Raw genomic sequence first — 23,219 nt, 5'->3', positions numbered from 1 at the left:
CCTCATGTTTCATGACTGCATCAGTTGCAGTGACAGCCTAAAATCCCTCGGCATTTCAGACTTGAGGGCTGAAATGAGATCGCACAACCCCCAAGAATGTCACGCTAATTGAAGTCGACAAAAATACCAACAGCGTTCTTTTGAACTGCTGACATTGTACAGGGTGGATTAGGGAGCGTGTATTAACAGGTGACAGGCGAGGCTGAACAGTGGTGCTGCACACGGCCTGGCTGTCACAACAGCCCTGGTCAGACTTGGGCTTTCACCAAATCAGAATGGAGGACGGAGAGCGTGACAGACACAGAGGCCTGCTACTGCTGCCTGTGTATGAGAAAACCACTCCATTAAACATGCATATATCGTCTTCCACGTCTAGAACACTTCCGATGACAACTTTTTTCAAGCACTAATCAACTTCCCCTGTTCTCCAGTAGCTGAATTTCCGCTTCACTTTAGTTTGCACAATTCATGCACCTTGGTTGGAGTCCGGCAGCGCCATTGTTCCTTTCTCTAATCACAGGCAAATAAAATGGCCATGAAAAACATCTTTATTTAGCATGTATTTCTTCCAATTTCTTTACAGAGTAAATATATTTAGAGACACATTTATCACAAACAATCCTTACGAAAGTAAAAAACAAAAAACAAAGGCAATATTGACATCTTAAAAAGTGTGCTGACTTGAATTTGAAATGCTTAGGACATTCCTTTAGAGAGATGAGCAAGCCTACACAGACTAACAGAAGACTAAAACAAAAAGACTTCAGAATTGGGGAGTTGTACAACCTGGTGCCTACATCTCCATGAAGCAGACAGTCCAATGTCACCACATCAATTACAGTACCTGCCCTACTATACCAGACTAGATGTTACTGCAAAAGTTTATATATTATGCAGCACAACACTTAAAAAAAGTCATTAAAATGTCCAGATACCGGTCATTCTTTTGAAAAGTGTTAGCAGTAGAACAATTGGCAGTAAATATATAGTGTACATATTATTTGCGATATGTCCTCTATGCAGAGAAAGCTGACCATACACCTCTGCAGTGCTCACACTAAACAAATAAAAATTGCTCATGCCATGAAATGACCTTTGTCGAGAAGCACCTTCTTAAACTACCTTGTTTTTCCATGTTTATTTATCATTTTAAAAAATTCATCAGTTCGAGATAAATGACATGGGATATATTATCTCTACGGGTGTTCAACATATTACACATCCCCTCACCCTGTGCTTGGCAAACAGCGGTCCTGACTCACCATGCTACATTAAAATTTAGCACTGCTGTGATTTATATACACTGATCCCAGATCAGCCAAAGAGCCCACGGGGCCTCCGACTCGAATACAGCAGCAGTGGACATACACAGACTAGTCATCTCTGTCGCACAGTGGATTCATCAGCGCACAGTGGATTCTGTCTAGTCAACCAATGAGCACACACCTAAACTCTCACCACTTCAAATCAGCATTTAGGAAAGGAAACAATGCAGGCGCCCAACCCCACACCACCCTACAGAGATCAACAACAACCTTCAGATAGTTCTATTTGGACAGATAAACTCTATGTCTCCCCTGAACTAGAAGATGCAGGGTATGTATGGGTGTCTGGGGGTTGCTGGGCCACAGCCCTGTCCGGTCAGAGACTGCCGATGTTGGGGAAACTCTTGAGCTTCTCTGGGAAGTCGTCCTTGTAGAGGACTGGGTCTGCACGGTGTTCCACTACCTTCAGGGGCATGGTGCCGAACACCGACGCAAACTTGTTGATGCACTCCGATCTGGGGAAATGTACAGAAGTTACCGGCATTAACATTGAGGCAATCAACCACAGAAAAAAAGCACGTCCAGGTATTGTATGTCCACTACTACCTCTATGAATATTGATTTGGCATATACACACCATTTCTAGAGTTGCTAGGCGATGAGCATTCTCAGAGCAGGACGTACCTCTCTACCATGTGTGTCTGGTCCAGGGACAGACCGTCAATGGCTGTGCACTCAGGACACTTGAACTTCTTCCTTGGGGTCACCTAAATGGAACCAGGACAGTGACCTTTACCATTCCGCCATTGCTACACAACTAAGAAACATACAGTACAGAATCTACTGTGTGGTGAGATCAAATCCCTGTGCTGATGAGACAAGTCTATAACCATCACAGTACTGCTTAAAGGGATACTTAAAGGGATCTATTTCTCCAGAGTCAGATAAACCTGTGGATACCGTTTTTATGTCTCTGCGGGCAGTTTGAAGGATGTTGCTAACTAGTTTTAGAGCAATTGTTAGCATGCTAGTATATACCATAGACTTCCAACCATTGTGCTAATGCTAGTTAGCTTTGGCTTGCAAAACTACCTCCAACTTCCATGAGTTCATCTGACTCTGGGGAAGTAGATAAAGGACTTCATTGCCCAAATCCCAAAATATCCCTTTAAGTTGCAGTTCTCTAGAATGTGATAAACCCATTAGATGAAGTCATGCTAGTTGTGACAGCAGGTCCAGCAGTGGTTGTTGCAGCAGAGTGTGATTGAGGGCTGTTGCGCTGAGGGAGGATGTTGTGCTGCTGTATACCTGAGTGGTCATTAAAAAGGCCACGGCATGCTGCTTGCATACCGAGGAGAAACAGCTGTATGCTCATTAAAGGGGTGATGTATGGCCTTCCTCTGTCTCACCCACCCCACCAGTCCATCTTACTCCAGACAGGAGATCAGTTCTGAGGAGGACGTGTGGGAGATATGTGGGGTGGGGGGGGGGGGGGGGGGTAGCCTACTGCAGGCGCAGAGAGATGGAGGGAGTAGGCATGGCTTTGACGATGGGGTGAGTGAGCCCTGGTGAGCTTAGGAAAACATAGTCGGAGGGGGAGTAGCAGTCAGTGACACCCAGATAAGAGAGGTTAAGGCTGGGCTTTAGGGGCGGTCTCTGCACCTGGACAGTCACTGAGTTGGGGAGGTATCAGGGGGCACAGAGGGGTGAGAACTGATCAGAGACAGAGTCTATCAGGACAGGACTGGAAGAAACAAATGTTTCTGCATTCTGGGACTTTTCCACCTCTGTGGAGTTGGAGTTACAGCCTTCAGCTTCCTGATATGTGGTGCATGTTGTAGTACTGCGAGTAATGAGATATTAACATAGCTCCGTCCCAAATGCCACCCCATTGACTAGGAAGTTCACTGATTTGGACCAGGGCCCATAGGGTTCTGGTCAAAAGTAGTGCACCATTATAGGGAATAGAATGCAATTCGGGACGCAAGCCATGGCTCTGGTGAACATCAAATATTGAATTTGACCCCCTAAGGACCTAATGTCAGCATAATGGGTTGGGTAGGACTGTTGTGTTCAGGTGGTGGGACAACATTGTGCACTGTTTTGTACCTTTATGGGGGCTTTGCCGGTGATGTTGGCCACCAGGAAGTTCATGGCGATATCCTCACAGTTCATATGAGCATCCACCCAGTTCTTGATGTCTCCTGGCATCTTGTAAGTGTACAGGTAGTTGAAGTACTGGAAATGAAAGAAGCCAGTGTTACTTAACATCAAAATCAGCAAGCAGTGGAAACTACAAGCAGATAAATAGTGAAATACATGTCATCCTACTCACTGGTGACATGATAAATGAGTCTAACCTCTGAAAAGAGGGATGTGTTTTCTCATAAGTATTTGCTTTGAATCAAAAGGAAAGCTTTTGGTTGACAGTGAGACAGATAACCTAACCTCACCTATGACTCTTCCATCCTCTCTCTGTGTGACCTAACCCTGCCCCCTCCCCATACTGGGCCTGGCAGGGGGACAGAGGGAGGAGGGGCTTCTGTCTGAGGCTAACCTTGTGGTAGAAGGCTGCTCCAGTCAGAACCATGGACACCTCGTTGGTCCACTCGGACTCGTACTTCCACTTCCCCATCTCGTGGTCCCACAGGTGGAGCCGACCCGGGTACCCCACCAACCGGTCTGGGAACTCCCTCCACACCTGAGGGACATGGCGGGGGAAAGAGACGGTTAGACACAAATTACAGGTTTTCCAGGAATTTGGGGAAAGTTCCAAGTTAATGGAATTAGGCAACACTAAAAACATTCCAAGTAGCCTCCTTTCACTTTCTTCAAGGTAGTGCTAGAAGACCGCCATCACGGAGATACTTTGAGCCCCAAGGTTCACTTTAAAGAGATGAAAGCTACAGGCCCTCTCTGTGATGGGCAGAGAAGTGTGTAGAGACTGGATACCGGAGCCCAGCAGCCTGTCCCGCTATTGGACCCAGCGAGAGGCATTAGAGCCAGACAGCCTTCCTTCCCCACAGCAGCCTGCCTCTCATTTCATGTCATTATCCTCAAATTGTCCTCAATTGTCTCAATAGGTCCTAAATGCCTTCAGGTGAGTGCCAAGCTGGGCTGTAGGCATGGACAGCATCAGCTCTGGCCTGTCACCATCCGTCACACATCAAACATATCTCCAGCACCCGGCAGCCGCCTCACAAATACCACTACTGGAGGCTGACTTAAGCTCCCTGGATGAGTTTAAACTCTGGGGTCAGCACTAAGTGGCCAGCGTTTACCTGCCAGTATGAATGCACTAAGCCCAAGGTCAAACATTTGGGGTGACATCTCACAGGCGAGATACAGGGTATCCTCTCTCTCACCTCGTAGCCAAACTGCAGTTCGTCAGACGTCAGCATGATGATGTCATCGTCGATGGCCAGCACGGCCTCAGTCTCGATCTCGTCGTAGGGGAAGAAGCGGTTGCTGAGCTTGTTCTCTTTGGTGCGCACCACCTTGAGAGGCGCTGCAATCTTCGGCCATAGAGAATCTAACCGAGGGACAGAGACCAAGCGAATATGAGTGATAAGACTACATTATACAGACAGGTCAGAGAGTCTAACCGAGGGACAGAGACCAAGCGAATATGAGTGATAAGACTACAATACAGACAGGTCAGAGAATCTAACCGAGGGACAGAGACCAAGGGAATATGAGTGATAAGACTACAATTCAGACAGGTCAGAGAAATCCATTCTATCAATGCAAATGGAGACCTTGGCAAACGGGTCAGTTAGCATTGTGTGCTACTTGAGAAGCTGCAAGACATTAAGTAAACTGAAAATTACATCCACACATTCCAAATCTGACAGTAAATATTGCATCACCCACCTTCACCTAAGACATCAAACCAGACTCCTAGTTTTCTAGGTCAAACTAACAACTAGACTTCAGTTGAAGAGGAGTGGAGTTGGGTTGCCATCAAGGGAGATGTTTCAAAATGGCAATCCTAGTGGAAAAGTACGCTAGCAGTAAAACTAATCACTGACTCGAATCGCAACGCCAACTTGAATCATGTGCAAGCCTGACCACACCAAGATTCCTCTTAAGGCAGCGCAGCAACGTTAGCTTTTTTAAAAGTAGTGTTTAGTGAGCTTGGGAAGTGTCCATGGCATGGAGCAGAGTCAGACAGATGGCACAGAATGTGTCACCCCATTAAGGCTCTAACTGGGGCCTGACAAGCAGGCAGCGCTCCCAACTGACCGACGAGCTCTGAACGTCTCCACACTAAACTGTCAACAGGAGAACTGCTGTGATATATTCAAGTGCTTTCCTCTCTCGTGCAGTGCAAAATCAGCTTAAATCTGATTGAGTCAGTACAGCCTGGCCTATTCTTTTGGTATTGGTTTGCACACACATACTGAAACATTTTCTGGCTGCTGGAAGCCCATCTACTTTGCTTCTCATTTTGGGACATTTTCCTGGGCTAACCAGGAGATCCTCTCCACTACAGAAAAACAGAATCCTGCTGCAATCCCCATCTCTCCTGTAGTTACCTCTGTCTCCATGCTCTGCAGCTCCATAACTGTCTTTGACCGATGAGAAAAACAGGTTTCTTCAGGTCATAATGCTAAGATTGTATGAGCGAACAAATAAACTGAAGTTAATCATGACATCCAAACACAGTACAATCTCTGTGCATGTCAGAAGCAGAAGATAAAATACAATTCTATGTTGTGGACTTTATCTTAGTACTCCAAGACTAAGGCTCCCAAGCAGCACCTTGTTAAAATGCCAAACGTGCAGGACTTGAGGCGGCAGCTTATGGCCACTTGAAATAAACACAATCAGGCCTTGTGAGGATGAGGAGGAAATCCGTCCTCATCCCAAGCAGAGACCCTGAGTTGACCCATGAACGGCCCCTTGTTAATTCTAATGGGTCACAAAGCTCTGGCCAGGCTCCACTGACGCCTCTAATCAAAGGCAACACTGGGCCATTAGAGTGAGCTTCAAAGTGGCTCGCTGCTTCATTACATTACACAACTCTATGCAGAGGACAGATTTCATTCCCTGCCGTTCCCTGAGCTGTCAGTGTTAAGGGGCGCCATAAACAGCCGCATACCTAAATCGCCTTGTTAAGAGGAATCATTAGAGCGAAAGCCACAATAAATAATGACTAATATCAGCTTACTCTGAAACATCTCTAATGGGCTCTAAATGAGGGCTGTGGCAGGAGGACAGACAGGCAGCACTAGCAGAACACTGCACACTGTTTGATGAAGTGGAGTGTCTGTAGTGGACAGTATATCAACATGAATGAAAGGCCTCTACGTCGTCTGGCTTGCCAGTACCGAGGAGACCTGTTGACATCGGAAGGTTAGAATGAGGTGGCTGCTGCAGCACCGAGTGGGGTGGGTAGGAGGATGTTTTTCTGTCCGACCGGCAGCAACACGCCACGGAGTTGCTCCAGTTTCCTGATTCTCAACATGAAGCAAAGCCAGAGAGAGGTTTGGCTCCAGCCTCGAGCATGTCATGCTTTTCAGGGTCTAAACTTATATAGAGACGGGTCTTGGCTGCTGAAGCTGTTATCACTCATCTGGTACACATCAAGAGCTCCATTTTGTGTATTAAACCACTTCTTCTCACATCAAGTTGGCAGTTAACATGGAGTGTTCAGCCACTTTCCCATTCCTTGTGTGTATCGATCTGCCAACTTCAGTCGATCTCTAAACAGAGAACATTTATTTTGACTCTATGGTAGCTATGAAGTAAGGCAATCTGACAGAACACTAATATCCCATCTTTGAATATCCAACAAAGCATCATCGTTGTCACTGAAAAGGTTAACTCATGAAAACTCCTATTGCTGGTGTGCTTGTTTAAGGGTAATATTTGAATCAATAATGGGTTTAATGAACAGTATGGGGAAGGGAGGGTCAGAATCAGAGGAGTATTCACTAGGAACCAAACAGAAGAACATCTACCAAAATGGAGAGGGACTACCTAAACCTGTCCAATAAACTTATTTTAGTCCCCTGTGTTGCAAAATGTTACCCTACCGTGTGCGCTAATGAATACAGCCTAGGGCTCACCTTCAGGGGGACTCTTGTTCTGGTTGTTCCACACCACTAGTAGCTTGGCCAAGCTGGGAACCTTGGAGATCTCAGTGATGACCCGGAAGAGGCTCTCGATACGGTCGTAGGTCAGCACCACAGCAGTGAATCCTGGGGACCTCGGTGGGATGAGAGGCAGGAACAGAGGGCTGTTCACACTCGACCACTTCTACAGAGGACAAGAGACCAAAAAGGTTAGTCACTCTCTCCTACAATGCAGACGTATGTCTTCATCTGTCTGCCAACCTGGCCCGTGTCACATTTTCCATCGTGATTTAAACATGCCATTCCATTTGTTGATTCAGCAATGATGTCACCTGCAGTGATTTCCAGACAATGGTTTTACTAGGGAACAGGAATCATCTATTAATTAATTTCAAAGATGAATAGACTCACAAAAGGGAATACCAAACACCCAGTGTGAAGTGATCTGGAATGCCACGCACACTATAAAAAACGAGCGGTAGCTGAGCTGCTTCAGGAGCACAGCTTAGAGAGTGTGTAAGAGAGACAAAGAGCCCCAACCTCATCTCAGGTACATGTGTAAGTTGAGTCCACACACTGACTTGGCAGTCTTGGCCTCTCCTGCTGCTTCTACACTGCTGCTTTGGGATGTTATAAGTGATGTTTTGTCATGAAGCTCTAGTGAGCTCCATGCAGCAGGGGTCCAGATGAGTTCAAGAGGGGAGGGGGGGGGGGGGGGGAGAGGGAGGCAGGGCGATGCAGGCGACTGTGTCAGCGGCTGTCTACTGCCAGTGTGGGACTTGGCTCCTCTTCCTGGCCCTGTCTTAAAATGGCCCGTTAACTCTGGAAGATGCACAGACCCTAGCCTAGATCAAGTGACGCTGTAAAAGAAAATACTGGCACGAGGAGGCATACACACACGGAGACAGAGAAACACTCAATCCAGACCTCTGAACTAACATATATGCAATTATACAAGAGTAACAATGTCAACATGTGACACAGGAGACTCACTGCAGCAGCTTAAAGTGCTCTACAATGCAAGTTCTCTCATCTACAGGGTCAACATATGCTAACCTCATAGGGAGGGAATGGAGATTTGAAATAAAAGTGTGGGCTTCTTGAAGTGCTTCTCTGTTCTGCTGCAGACAGGTGACCACAGACAGACTGGTGTTTATGTGGCTCTTCCAACGGCGTCCACCATGTCTGTCACCATAAACATGGTCACCTCATATACCCTACATCAGTCAGTCCTCACCAATAAAACAACTCAACTTCTCTGTGGTGGTGACACACTGACATACAAGCAGAGGGGGAAATAATTAAACTAAACACGGTGACACATAAGTGGTGAGATGAAGAGAAGAGGAAAGGGACCACTTAAGTCACTTGTCAGATGACATAAACAAGATGAAAGAACAGCCACTTCTCCAATGTTAATTAGTTAAATTGAGTTCACTGCATACAATGATCAATTTACACAAAACGGGAACATGCAGCCATTTGGGTGATTTAGGCTACACATTATTGTGGTGATGTTAGGAAAAGTAGATTGATGCAAATCATTGTAAACATCCTCATAATACAACATCGAGAACAACATGGCATTTGAGTGTTTGACAAAGTGTTTTCTCCTCAATAACAAACGATTTCCCAAGTCAAAGTGGGAGTAACAGCAGCTCCGGTGATGACTGGAGGCAGGTCCATCTAGCCAGCAGGGGGCGTTTGATTTGTGCGGTGTGTAGTTTGTATGCGTGATGATTGCATACCAGGGATTAGGAGAAGCAGAGATGGTGCAGCCGTCACATCTTCTCAAGAGTCCTGATATGAGCACATTCACAGTGCAGGCTTCGTCTGCTCCCTACCAGTGAAGGTATCGTCTGGCCAGGTTTCTTGGCCCATTTAACTTTATTGGGATAGGGGTGCAGCATTTTCACTTTGGATGAATTGCGTGCCCATAGTGAACTGCCCTCTACTCTGTCCCAGATGGCAATATACAGTGGGGGAAAAAAGTATTTAGTCAGCCACCAATTGTGCAAGTTCTCCCACTTAAAAAGATGAGGCCTGTAATTTTCATCATAGGTACACTTCAACTATGACAGACAAAATGAGAAGAAAAAATCCAGAAAATCACATTGTAGGATTTTTAATGAATTTATTTGCAAACTATGGTGGAAAATAAGTATTTGGTCAACTACAAACAAGCAAGATTTCTGGCTCTCACAGACCTGTAACTTCTTCTTTAAGAGGCTCCTCTGTCCTCCACTCGTTACCTGAATTAATGGCACCCGTTTGAACTTGTTATCAGTATAAAAGACACCTGTCCACAACCTCAAACAGTCACACTCCAAACTCCACTATGGCCAAGACCAAAGAGCTGTCAAAGGACACCAGAAACAAAATTGTAGACCTGCACCAGGCTGGGAAGACTGAATCTGCAATAGGTAAGCAGCTTGGTTTGAAGAAATCAACTGTGGGAGCAATTATTAGGAAATGGAAGACATACAAGACCACTGATAATCTCCCTCGATCTGGGGCTCCACGCAAGATCTCACCCCGTGGGGTCAAAATGATCACAAGAACGGTGAGCAAAAATCCCAGAACCACACGGGGGGACCTAGTGAATGACCTGCAGAGAGCTGGGACCAAAGTAACAAAGCCTACCATCAGTAACACTACGCCGCCAGGGACTCAAATCCTGCAGTGCCAGACATTTCCCCCTGCTTAAGCCAGTACATGTCCAGGCCTGTCTGAAGTTTGCTAGAGAGCATTTGGATGATCCAGAAGAAGATTGGGAGAATGTCATATGATGTAATTTCGTATTTCTGTTGACTCCAACGTGGCGGAGAAATGTTGTGTATTTCTGAGCGAGTCTCAAATTATTGCATGGTATGCTTTTTCCGTAAAGTAAAAAAAAAAAAAAAATCTGACACAGCGGTTGCATTAAGAACAAGTGTATCTTTAATTATATGTAAAACATGTATCTTTCATCAAAGTTTATGATGAGTATTTCTGTTTTATGATGTGACACTGTAATTACTCCGGATATTTTGGAGGCATTTCTGAACATGGCGCCAATGTAAACCGAGATTTGTGGATATAAATATGCATATTATCGAACAAAACATAAATGTATTGTGTAACATTGATGTCCTACGAGTGTCACCTGATGAAGATTATCAAAGGTTAGTGATTAAATTTATCTCTATTTCTGCTTTTGTGACTATCTTTGGCTGGGAAAAATGGCTTTGTGTTTTTGGGGATTTGGTGGTGATCTAACATAAATATATGTTGTGTTTTCGCTGTAAAACATTTTAAAATCGGACACGATGGGTAGATAAACATCTTGTTAATCTTTCATTTGCTGTATTGGACTTGTTAATGTGTGAAAGTTAAATATTTCAAAAAAATATTTTTGAATTTCCCGCACTACCTTTTCAGTGGAATGTTGGGGGGGGGTTCGCTAGCAGAACCTGTGTCCTAGACAGGTTAATTAAACCACTGAACAAGCACCGACTTAGCCTACATTGAAATGTTAGATGTCCCCTAGAAACCAAAGGTCAAGATAAAAAATAATCAGTTGCCATCATATGAATATTCATTACTATACAGGATGTAATTAATTGGACCGAGACCACCCTTGAGCAAACCACAGTGTGTTGTTTAGTCTGCACCAAATTGCGAATAGTGTGTTCACACCATTCCAAACTAAGGGAGAAAACACGCCAGAATTCAGAAGAAAACACTCCAATCTGATATGAAAGCCCCCTAAGGTACAAAGTCTCCAAACCTTCAGCCACCTTTCAGAGGCTGAACAGGTGACTACCATGGATTACCCGTTTGGTATCTTACAACTATGCCCACGGCCGAACAAAAAGCATCCTGTCTGTCCCTCCCTAGCCTGAAAACCCTTCTAAAAGGCACTGCTACTAGCAGAGAGCCTGTGAAATGTGCTTTCAATTATGACCCCGAACGAAGGATACAGAACAGCAGAGAAAAAAAGCTGCTTGATTTATTTAGTGTCCTGTTCCAATTCTGCTCGACGTGTTTCCACTGAATACGTAGAGATAGCACTTCTCCAGCATTGGAACGGTAACAGGTCTGTGGCCCTGCACAATTAACCTCTTGTGAGCAGGGGCTGAGACAGCACACCTACATGATGACGATTGGTTGGGAAAAAAGGCAGACAGGAGTTTCTGACAGAGAGAGGTGGGTAATGTCAAGTGTAACTGTTGATTAACCAACGACCCACTCCGAAAAAAAGGCAACACCGGCTGTGATTGAGCAGTTGGCTTGAGTAGAAAGTAATTAGACCAGAGGTCTTGAAGGGCTTTGATTTACTCTGAGAAGCCAAGTGTGGTAAAAATATATCTTCAGTCAGAGTCAGTGTGACTTGACCAACAGACCAACATAACCTGACTGGCTCACATATCACCAACCATTGGTAGGACAGGGTATGGCTGTCCAATAAGGAGGAACATGGGCCCCCCTTCTCTACCCCACAGACAGACAGAGGAAGGGCGGAGCTGCATGTGGTGTCTTTGGGGACTGCAGCAGATCAGGCTGGGCTGATTAACAGCCCCTGAGAGGTGGTAGCTGAGCCAAGCTGTCTGCATCCCCACACTCCCACAACCACAGAGAGGTTACACACACACTCCTTAAACAGTGTTCTCTCACACATACACAATGACTCAAACACTAAGGCATGTATTTTTCACCACACTGGAGGCATCCTCCCAGTGCAGAACTGCTGACAAACACACTGGCTGTTTCAGCAGTACTTGCTGTTTATCAAGCAGCCAAAGACCACATGTGTGGAGAGAGGGACCTATAAAGAGGAAGCTGTCCTGCCGATACACCGGGAAAGACTTACCAGGGAAAACTGTGTCATATCTGCCACTGAGGGAGTCAGTCACTGTGTTGTGAGGCCAGCACAGTAGTGTCAGGTCACACATCAATACCACACACTGCAGACTGCACCCCCATAAATATGACTCGTATGTCTAAGAAGATTCAGTGGTTAACCACAGTAAAAAATACAATAACATTAGTGGTGTAGGCTGGAGGGGCATAGATTATAGCAGGCTCCAGTGGAAGACTGAGGTATCCAATCAAGTTAAAACACATCTAGCCTAAAAAAAACACATCTTTCCACTCTTTAAAGACCTAGCAACTAGAGGTATACTCACCACCAGAGGGGGGTTGTTCCACTGTTCGTAGGTGCAGGCAGCATAGGGGTAAATGCGGTCATTGATGATCTGAAGCGTTGTCATGCCGATGGCCTTCATGGAGCTGAAGTAAGCGTCCCAGAACCAGCGGGCCTGAGGAGAACAGAGTTGTTTTGGAGTAAAAACATATGGTCTGGGCCCTGGACAAACAGACAAGCTGTCATGAACGTGAACACACATTCAGAAGGCATCCCAGTGACTGGAGAACAGGAAGGACTGCTCTAGATGGTTAGAATCTCTAACAGCATCTGTCCTACAGCAGGCCAAGACCTTCTACAGCTCACCTGACTTTCAAAGCACAGGGCAGCCAAATATCAACCTGGCCAGTGGTTCCAACCTCTGTTACTGTACCACCAACTTAATTTTACTCTGCCAGGGGTACCCCTGAATTACCCCCTCATGTGCATTTTACCAGTAGACCTATGGTCTCATGAGTCTTCTCATGTACCCCCAGTGGTCCTAGTAAACCTGGTTGGGAACCCCTGCTTAAGTCCCAATGGGACTAATACATGTTCATCCAAGATATTTATTTGATTTCACCTTTATTTAACCAGGTAGGCTAGTTGAGAACAAGTTCTCATTTACAACTGCGACCTGGTCAAGATAAAGCATAGCAGTGTGAACAGACAACAGAGTTACACATGGAGTAAACAATAAACAAGCCAATAACACAGTAGAAAAAAAGAGGGTCTATATACATTGTGTGCAAAAGGCATGAGGAGGTAGACAAATAATTCAAATTTTGCAGATTAACACTGGAGTGATAAATGATCAGATGGTCATGTACAGGTAGAGATACTGGTGTGCAAAACAGCAGAAAAGTAAATAAATAAAAACAGTATGGGGATGAGGTAGGTAAAATTGGGTGGGCTATTTAATGATAGACTATGTACAGCTGCAGCGATCAGTTAGCTGCTCAGATAGCAGATGTTTGAAGTTGGTGAGGGAGATAAAAGTCTCCAACTTCAGCGATTTTTGCAATTCGTTCCAGTCACAGGCAGCAGAGAACTGGAACGAAAGGCGGCCAAATGAGGTGTTGGCTTTAGGGATAATCAGTGAGATACACCTGCTGGAGCGCGTGCTACAGGTGGGTGTTGCCATCGTGACCAGTGAACTGAGATAAGGCTGAGCTTTACCTAGCATGGACTTGTAGATGACCTGGAGCCAGTGGGTCTGGCGACGAACATGTAGCAAGGGCCAGCCGACTAGAGCATACAGGTCGCAGTGGTGGGTGGTATAAGGTGCTTTAGTAACAAAACGGATGGCACTGTGATAAACTGCATCCAGTTTGCTGAGTACAGTATTAGAAGCTATTTTGTAGATGACATCGTCAAAGTCGAGGATCGGTAGGATAGTCAGTTTTACTAGGGTAAGTTTGGCGGCGTGAGTGAAGGAGGCTTTGTTGCGGAATAGAAAGCCGATTCTAGATTTGATTTTAGATTGGAGATGTTTGATATGAGTCTGGAAGGAGAGTTTACAGTCTAGCCAGACACCTAGGTACTTATAGATGTCCACATATTCTAGGTCGGAACCATCCAGGGTGGTGATGCTAGTCGGGCGTGCGGGTGCAGGCAGCGAACGGTTGAAAAGCAAGCATTTGGTTTTACTAGCGTTTAAGAGCAGTTGGAGGCCACGGAAGGAGTGTTGTATGGCATTGAAGCTCGTTTGGAGGTTAGATAGCACAGTGTCCAAGGAAGGGCCGGAAGTATACAGAATGGTGTCGTCTGCGTAGAGGTGGATCAGGGAATCGCCCGCAGCAAGAGCAACATCATTGATATATACAGAGAAAAGAGTCGGCCCGAGAATTGAACCCTGTGGCACCTCCATAGAGACTGCCAGAGGACCGGACAACATGCCCTCCGATTTGACACACTGAACTCTGTCTGCAAAGTAGTTGGTGAACCAGGCAAGGCAGTCATTAGAAAAACCGAGGCTACTGAGTCTGCCGATAAGAATAATGGTGATTGACAGAGTCGAAAGCCTTGGCCAGGTCGATGAAGACGGCTGCACAGTACTCCTTTATCGATGGCGGTTATGATATCGTTTAGTACAATATATGCAAACTATGTACATATCTACCTTTAGTTGCGCATCAAAAATATATTTAAGTCAATTCACCACCAGTCCATGGTAACAACAAGGAGCATTACGATGCCAGAGGGGAAGGTGTAGCCCAGAAGTCAATCATATTTCAATGCAGATGTTACTAGTACAACATCCCCAGGTAGCACCCCAGCTTCCCTGGTGCTCCCCACCCACTGATCCGTTAAGAGACAGCTATGGAGGGAGGAGCCCATAAGAGTTAATGATCCTTAAAACAGAAATGTCTCCTGCCAGGAGGCGCCATGTCAGTGTGACCCGACTCCACCTCAGCAGGTCCTAGGTGACCCTGAGTGGAGCACACTTTAACAAGCACATGTCGGAGGTACATACTGGACCTCTCAACTCCAAATGACATTTGACTGGTTAGCCAGAGCACACCCTGGAAACTATTTGCACAGCCTGAAACTCAAGATATTAATAGCATATTTGTTGGGTGAGAATAAGACCCCCAGCTGAAGAAGTTCTCCTCTGTTTGGGATTAGGTGCAGAGGAAGATCAAGCGACGAACAGACAACGGTGCACAAAATGAAAACTACAATTCAGCAAACACAGTAATGGCATAGGCTGCTACAGCTTAGCCAATGAGCCAACCGTTTTGTTAGAGCTGTGGTAGTCTTGGCCTGGCTACAGGGCTCTGTCCTTCCATAGCAGTGGAGCAGCTTGTCCTAGTGTTTTTGTTGTCGTATGGTCCACTGAGAGCTCTCAGCAGCACATGAGAAGGAACCAGACCCCACTCCACACCCTTAGTCCCCTTTAACACTGGAGAAATACAAAAACAGTGTTTATTTTTATGGAGGGGGTGAGGAATATTCAAAAAGACTTTCTAATCTCAGGGGGACCCAACGGCCCATAAATCAGCCAGTGATGAAAGTTTCCTTTCCGACCGGGAGGCAAAAAGCAAACTGCTCCGGCCTAAGAGGCCCGCTCCGCCCCCTCCCAGCGCCTGCAGGAATTTTTATGAGGGAAGAAGAGACGGAGTCACAGCAGAGAAAAAGGGCAGAGGGGTCTGTTTCACTGCAGCACTGTCGTTCCCTTCCTCTAACATACAGCGCTGGGCATAAGAGGCTGAATTCTCTTTGAGGTGTTCTTGGACTTGGACCATAAACAAAATCAGTCAAATGTATTTATATAGCCCTTCTTACATCAGCTGAAATCTCAAAGTGCTGTACAGAAACCCAGCCTAAAACCCCAAACAGCAAGCAATGCAGGTGTAGAAGCACGGTGGCTAGGAAAAACTCCCTAGAAAGGCTAGAACCTAGGAAGAAACCTAGAGAGGAACCAGGCTATGAGTGGTGGCCAGTCCTCTTCTGGCTGTGCCGGGTGGAGATTATAACAGAACATGGCCAAGATGTTGAAAAGTTCATAGATGACCAGCAGGGTCAAATAATAATAATCACAGTAGTTGTAGAGGTTGCAACAGGTCAGCACCTCAGGAGTAAATGTCAGTTGGCTTTTCATAGCTGATCATATCCATCAATTCAAAACTGATCTGGCTAATCTTTGCTACTGCAACTAAAATAAACATAATTACTTAAGATTAATTAAGATATAAAGTGTAAAAGTAAAGTTGTCATGGTGAACAATTCTTCATTTAGCACAAACTTGCTTAGGAGGCCATTGTAGTATTACCACGATGACACTCAACTGATCATCAATAGTGGTTCCTGTGGAACTGAGAAATCATACTAGAAGACAGAATTTCACGACCAGGGTCAAGGGAACAACCCAGTCTACCATCTCTTTCTCTAGCTATACTCTACTGTCTGTCAACTCCTTTTAGACAGGGAGGGTTCAGACAGGATTACATTGAGCTTGGTACTTCTGCTTCAGCCCTGTGATTGACAAGTACTCATTTCAGCTGTACTGATCTAACAAAGCATGTATTCTATTCCTAGGGTCTGACAAACAAGGCTCAGAGGAAAGCCTCAGGTGACCACCACTAACATTTAGCAGCTGTTAAGCACTTAGGTCCCAAATTGTGAGCTATGTGGATGCTACCACATCAAATGTTGAAATCCTTTTTTTTCTCCTGAAATGATGCTGCTGGCTACTGATGGATTAGGAGTTTTACATTTGACCTTAGTCGTGAGGCCCTGTATAAGTGAGACAGAATGTCTCAATTATCATTCAATTCAGGACTTAGTATATCATACAGATAGTCAATCAAAGCTGACACAGTCATCATGAGTAAGGCTGTGTTATTCTGATCTTTTTTCCACTAATTGGCCTTTTGACCAATCACATCAGATCTTTTTCACAGCTGATGTGATTGGTCAAAAGACTAATTAGTGAAAAAAAGATCAACATTGTGTATTTTAGTCATACTAGGAATATGGTCATGGACCTTTTAAACCCATAAAGGATGTAGATGACAGTGTGGAATTCAGAACCGCTGAGGAAGGAAAGACAGTGAGTAAATACTTCACTTCAGCTCTTCAATAAGATCAATCAGAAAAGAAAAAAAAGCTCCTACAGCACTTACATTTTTTTAAAGAGAGAAGGACATTTTTTTTTTTACACACATCCAAATTAGTTAGAGTTGACAATGTGTTGTCTATACTACTGAAAATGTAGAGTCTTTATGGGGGACCAACTCAGTGATTCCCAGTGTCCTCTCCTCTCCAGCCAGTGAATGTGAGTGAGGAGTCTCTCCAGATGTGTGCAGGTGTGGACTGATATGGAATGGGCTCTACAGCACCCCATAAATCCTGGATAAGATGGGCCTTTGTGCTCCGGCCCCACCCCACCCGTACACGTCCTGAGCCCGGCTCCAACACCCTCCTCCCGTCAGTCCTGCAGGGGCCACAGGCACGCACATGGCAGTGACATACCTACGCCTCACCTTCCCCTGGCTCAAGATGTACTCACTACTCAACTCAGACCAATATGATTTGGTTGTGTTCCTCTGATTTCCAGTGAATTTATAAGGTTTATTATCAGTATTTGTTTTACCCCAAACAAACTACAATCCTTCCCCTTATCATCAGTCCTCACCCTGAGAACATTTTCCTGACAGTCCTGCAGCTATGAAAGACAACTGATTACGCATCTCATAACTAAATTCCAAGCGCTAGACAAGACAGACTGACAGAGAAACACTAAACAGTGGATAAGCATTTCAGATCCCCACAGCCACAGAGACAGGAGGACCCTCAAGGGAAGACATATTCAAGGCTTGGCGAATGAAACAACTCCAACAGGGTTTCTGAGCTGTGGGGCTGATATGTCTGTTTGGCCAGTCTAATTGGTAAATGGACTAGCGTTGATACAAGGGAATGAGAAACAGCTTGGACGTGCAGAGCTCTCTGAGGGCTTTCACTTCTGTTTATTGAGGCTCAGTTGGACCAGTGAAAGGAGGGGATTTGTCATTGATTTGGCACGACTGAAACTAACACTGAAGAACATTTATAAGAGCTTTTTATCAAAATGAGATTGTCTCCTCATGTTCTCAAACAGACAACAGGACAGAAACTCTCGTCCTAAGGGCCCATTACAACGTGTCTCTCACCCTTCAGTCTGCCTGTGTTATGGCTTCCATTGGGCCGACAGTGAGGCACGCGTCTCCCAGGTTGGAATGGGAGCGTGAAAGTCACAACTCCGTTGACCCCGTCTTCACACTAACTTAACCCGAGAGGGCCGGAGGCACTTTCTCCTGAGGCGTATTCATCTGGAAATAGACTATTACTACAACTCTATAAAGACTGCATTTCCCTATATGTGCATGTAAAAATCCCCAGCAAAGGGATTCAGTCTATTTGAATGTTCGCTGAAGAAAAGCTGTGATCTGACTGTCACCTGTCTTTGCATCTCCTCCACCTGCCTGTGAGGGATACTCTTCAAGATGGTGTACATCTCTGGGAGCTTCTCCTCTGGAATGACCACGGATGCCCTGTACAACACACAGTCAGTATCAATGGCAATGGAAAAAATGGCCACTGGTATTAAACTAGATCAGAAATCACAATACGAGCTCAGAAAATCTAGTGCAGAGATACATGTTGAAGTTGGTTGGAGTGAGATCAGTGTCTTAGTGTACCTCTTCCAGTCGAGGACCTCAGAGAAGGGCAGGATGTATGAGTCTGCTAGGATGACAGGGACACAGCCAGCCTGCAGCACATCACTGAGGGTGGCCTGTCCCAGCCGAGCCCCGCGCAGCACCACACAGAACGACGACTCCTGGGGAACACAGATTACCACGAGGTATTACAGTATCATAGCCATATCAACTGTACATGGTTTTATGACATAGCTGTCTACAAACTAAGGAAGCATAGATGGGTCAAAAACAGACTAACACAATATTAGTGAGCAGCTTGTGTTTGGTCAGAGTCTGATAAAATGACTGTATGAACTGTCGATGTTGCCTCCCATATGGAAGAGTTTAGGGTGGGGAGGGCAATGTCATGGTGGACCAATTACAGATGTTAAAAGTATACAAGCAGGCAACCTAAAATATTATTCTAAAATACAGGCATCACTTATAGCAAACCTCTCCAATGTCAGAGGTGGAGAAGGGTGGTTTCACTGAGATTCTGCCACCCCACCCCTCCACCCCCTCTCCTTGGTGGGACATCTCCCAGATGTGCAGCTATGCTGCACCCATACCAGATGATAAGCTCACTTCCTGTCTAGACAGGCCAGAGACGGACTGGAGATGCACTCTGAGCAGACAGACAGTGCAGAGAAGCACACCGGTTGACTGACTGCCACAGACATTGCTGTAGTTTCCCAGGTATACCCTGCATAAAGTTACCCACATTGACTGCTAGAGTTGACCTACACAGCTGAGCAGAGCCCTCTTAAATGCATTTAAGTGAAAATGGCCATGCTGATGTGTTAAACAACAATCTCCCCCTAAGCTGTGTAATGTCTACAAGTGTGTGTACATGTTAGTCTAAATGGTAGCAGGTCTCTGTGTGCGTCTCACCTGGAGGATCTGGGGGTAGTCGAACACCTGGCCCTTGTAGCAGCGTTTCCTCGCTGAGGCGACTCCCTGAGAGAGGTTGCTGCACTTGTCCAGGAGGAGCAGAGCCTCGCCGTTCTCCTCCTTCAGCCTCTCCAGCTCTGCCCGGTACTCACGGTGGATGGCCGTCTGAGACGACAGAATGAAGTAGCGCCGGGGCCTGCAGCCGGGACGGGGACACCATTAGAAATCATTTAAAACTATGTGACTGATGATGGTGACTCTAAAAGATAACTTCCCAAATGTTCCCATTGTCACATGAAGTGATGATGCCTGTTGTCTTGCTTGAGGAAGTGATAAGAGCCCTATGCTATGTGCTGAAACAGGGTGGTGGTGTTGCTGCTCACCCAGGCTGTCTCTCGGGCAGCTCCACGTCTGCAGACAGAGGGCTGTACACAGGGATGCTGACGTCATAACCCTGCCTGTAGGTCCACGTGGAGAAGCCTCCCCCTGCAAGCAGAGCCCTATAACACACACAAAACAAACACACGTATCCAATGTTACACCACTGTCACATAGGCTTACTTAGTTAAGACGGAAAGAAGAGACAGCTATACAGAACTTTGCAGCAAGACAATACATGACAGATGTGCAGATGCCCTGTTTGTTTCTTGTCATATCTGCTTAACAATGCTATTGAGTAACATGAAGATCATGAGAAGTATTCACATGGATCCTTTAGGAAATCTGTGCATGTAATAGTTATATGAGAATGACGAACAATCTTTATGGCATCCTACCTGTGGATGCAAGCAAAACCTCACCTCACACACACACAGGCCTATATATACACACACACAGCTGGTTCTGATGAGGCCCCACGCCAAATGGAGCACAGCTGGATGAGCCCAGGAAATTCCCTACAGCTCCAGATAAGTGTTCATCGTCTCAGGGCTTTCTGTTCACAAAACCCACCTTTTCCACCCAAAAGGAGCGAGCGGCCAAGAGCAAGGCTGAGCAATGTCTGCCCGCTCAAGGCCGCTAGAGGTTCTGTCATCTCTGGACTACTTTTAAGTAGTACTTTCATCTTAGCTGAATATTTTTCAAGCCCCCTTGTAATTATATGCAAGTTCTGTAGTTGTGTTGGTGATAAAAGATGGAATTGAATCTGGATTATCTAGTCAAGTCAAACTACAAAATATGGAGCAAAAAATGATTTCAAAAACTGAGTCAATTTAACAAAACGAGAATAAAAATACAACTATTCTCTGAACATAACATCAGACTAAAGACATGTAAGGAAACTGAAAGCTAAGATAACACCATGCTTCCCTCTAGTGGTGTCTTGGTAGAACAAAATGTGCCTGGCAGTAACTCTGATAAACACTGATCACTCACACTAGAGTAAATATTGGCTGGAAAGTTGGTTGATGAACCAAAAAATGAAAATGTGAGTTTATCCAACTATATTCATTGTAAATTACTTATTTTTTCCTGTGCTGGGTTTATTAAGGTTACCTGTCTCTTGGTACATCAAGGGCTGTGTTGTAGTCTGGAGGTCCTCCAGGTAACATGTTGAACAGAAGGTGGTTCATCCCTTTGTCCCACCTGGAAACGAACATCTTTAAGGGTCAAAAACCTACAAATGTGTGCACTTATATATCTGAAATGGGCAGATAGATCAATGTGGTAGATGAGAGGTGAGAGCAAGAAGGACAGAGAGGGTAAAGAAGGATATATACATATGAAGAGAACTCCCAGCTTCGGGGTGGAGGAGATAACAGTGCAACCCGAGCAGTGTGCAGGAAAGGTTACCTGGGGAGCATGGCCAGAGCCTGGGCAGTCTCCCGGATGCGCAGAGAGTTCTGATTGAGCACATCAATAGAGGGCACGAACAGGCATGCCCTGGTGACGTCATCAGTGTAGAACTCACTGTCGGAGATGGCACTGAGCAGGTTATTGTACTCTCGGGACAGGCCTGTGCTGCTTATGGGCACTCCTACCTCATCCACAAAACGCTGCAGAGGATAGATGTACACCTGCCAGACAGACACAGTCATTTCTGATGGTCCACTTTAGCTGCTGTTGGATATAGAGCATCCTTCAAGCCTTAAATCATGTGGTTCAAAAGACAAGGTTCAGAGACTAACAATTGCAGATTAAACTAACTTCACATATCTGTAATTTGTGACGTGATGGAGACTAGGCTCACCTTGATTCTATTCTTAGGGTTGTAGCCACATCGATACACATCAAAACAAGTGTGCATTCGGCAGCTAAGGTCCCCTCTCTCAGGAATAGGGTTGGAGACAGGCAGTCGGATGAGAGGTGCATCGTGCACGCTGCGTCGGTCCAGGCCCCAGTCTGCCGTTGATTCGATGGAGTGTGGCCAGAACTGGAACATCCCTGTGGCGATGAGTCCCAGCAGCACCACAGAGAACAGGGTGATGTAGTAGATGCGGTGCTTAGTCTTCATCCGTGGAATCAGAGCCGGGCCCCGTGAACTGTACTTTCCAGATGCGCACATGCTGAGCCTGACCATTCAACCACTTTGAGAGAGAGCGAAATATTAGCATGGCTCCTGGTCCATTGACACACTGCCGGGTATGTATCAACAGTCTAAAATGGCTTCCTCTCCTAAAGGAAATGAAGCCATTTTAGACTACTGTCATAGTTACAGCAATAAATAAACAATAATGTAACGTTACTTGGCCTTGCCAAAACGAGCCAAGTAGGTCTCGTTATACAAAACTACATGACAACTTAGAACACTAGCTGTCAATCAAAGGCATTCTAGTGAGGTAAAGCTAGCTAACGACAACAGGCCAAACTTTACTAGCTAATGTAGCAAACCATATACCTTAAAATACTCTGGCAGCAAATTAGCTAACTCAATTTAGCGAGCAGACTGGTTGGCAAGCTACATTGACGTTCAATGATTTCTTAACTGATTCGCTTTAAACCAACTTATTTTCGTCGGTGTTTATTATAAAACACAACGGAAGAAATGTATATAGCTAGCTAACATCACACTTCAAAATAAACAGAAATCTTGAAAAGTAAACGCAAGTAACGTTAGCCAGCTAGCTGCAAGCTTAGCTACCTACGCGTTAGCTGGGTAGCAGGTTTAACCAGCGGCAGCAGACTGATTTGATCAGTAAACTTACCTTCACGCTTGACCGGTGCAGAGTCGATCACAAACTGTTAATTCATACCCTCTTCTTAGCTAAGCGGCAAGCCAATCGTGTATAGTTTCTATACATTTAACGTTAGGTAGCTAGCTAATTAAACGTTGTTGATGTTATCGTGTGAATGATTTGATTTCCGGAAGTGGAACCCTTCTTCGCCTGTCCGAAACCCGTGGGCTACTCTGCATGCACTGGCTGTAGTGCCACCTACTAAGGTGGGGTATCATCACACCCACCCAGTAGCATCCAGATAGATGTATCTTTCACAAGGTGCGTTGTTTTTCTCTGCTGAATTAATTATACCCTCTTTAACTTGATTTGTGAATGGATAGCTATAACCTGGCATGAAATACCTATATACTAAGCTATATACTCGGTCTACAATTAACACAATAATACTTTATAATTTACATGTGAATATTTACTTGAATGTGCAATCAACGGAAGCATGTCCTCAGACATCCAGATAGTTT

At 45.4% G+C, this 23,219-nt stretch overlaps 1 protein-coding gene across 3 annotated transcripts; it reads right to left on the bottom strand.

Annotated features, from left to right (window-relative positions):
- Window positions 1-530: 530 nt before the first annotated feature.
- LOC110526537 (exostosin-2) lies at window positions 531-22,948 on the bottom strand. 3 transcript variants are annotated; one of them, XM_036980921.2, is made up of 15 exons: window positions 22,726-22,948; window positions 21,771-22,107; window positions 21,374-21,597; window positions 21,077-21,166; window positions 19,966-20,082; window positions 19,583-19,778; window positions 18,692-18,831; window positions 18,451-18,544; window positions 12,514-12,645; window positions 7,340-7,529; window positions 4,631-4,797; window positions 3,823-3,966; window positions 3,375-3,503; window positions 1,950-2,032; window positions 531-1,780 (listed from the first exon to the last, which is right to left on the bottom strand). In XM_036980921.2, exons 2-15 carry the CDS (start codon window positions 22,098-22,100, stop codon window positions 1,642-1,644), a joined length of 2,175 nt encoding a protein of 724 aa, XP_036836816.1. In that variant the 5' UTR covers window positions 22,101-22,107; window positions 22,726-22,948; the 3' UTR covers window positions 531-1,641. The 3 variants fall into 3 exon arrangements, 2 of the variants coding, with proteins under 2 accessions (XP_036836816.1, XP_090094929.1); XM_090238803.1 differs by having other exon boundaries at window positions 18,164-18,544; window positions 22,726-22,939; XR_016496855.1 differs by lacking the exon at window positions 531-1,780 and having other exon boundaries at window positions 1,964-2,032; window positions 18,164-18,544; window positions 22,726-22,939.
- Window positions 22,949-23,219: the final 271 nt, after the last annotated feature.

This window comes from Oncorhynchus mykiss, chromosome 6, assembly GCF_057628025.1.
Source record: "Oncorhynchus mykiss isolate SJ-2025 chromosome 6, ASM5762802v1, whole genome shotgun sequence".
Lineage (NCBI taxonomy): Eukaryota > Metazoa > Chordata > Actinopteri > Salmoniformes > Salmonidae > Oncorhynchus > Oncorhynchus mykiss.
The sequence above is the reverse complement of the archived record's forward strand: the minus strand, read 5'-3'. Positions and strand labels throughout refer to the sequence as shown.

What these genes read in the sequence shown, in the direction of transcription:
- LOC110526537 (XM_036980921.2), bottom strand. Translation starts at nt 22,100, where the DNA reads ATGGTCAGGCTCAGCATGTGCGCATCTGGAAAGTACAGTTCACGGGGC. An exon ending in ACCCTAAGAATAGAATCAAG is followed by an intron (nt 21,598 to 21,770) that starts GTGAGCCTAGTC and finishes TCTGTCTGGCAG; the next exon opens with GTGTACATCTATCCTCTGCA. An exon ending in ACTACCCCCAGATCCTCCAG is followed by an intron (nt 18,832 to 19,582) that starts GTGAGACGCACA and finishes TGTGTTCCCCAG; the next exon opens with GAGTCGTCGTTCTGTGTGGT.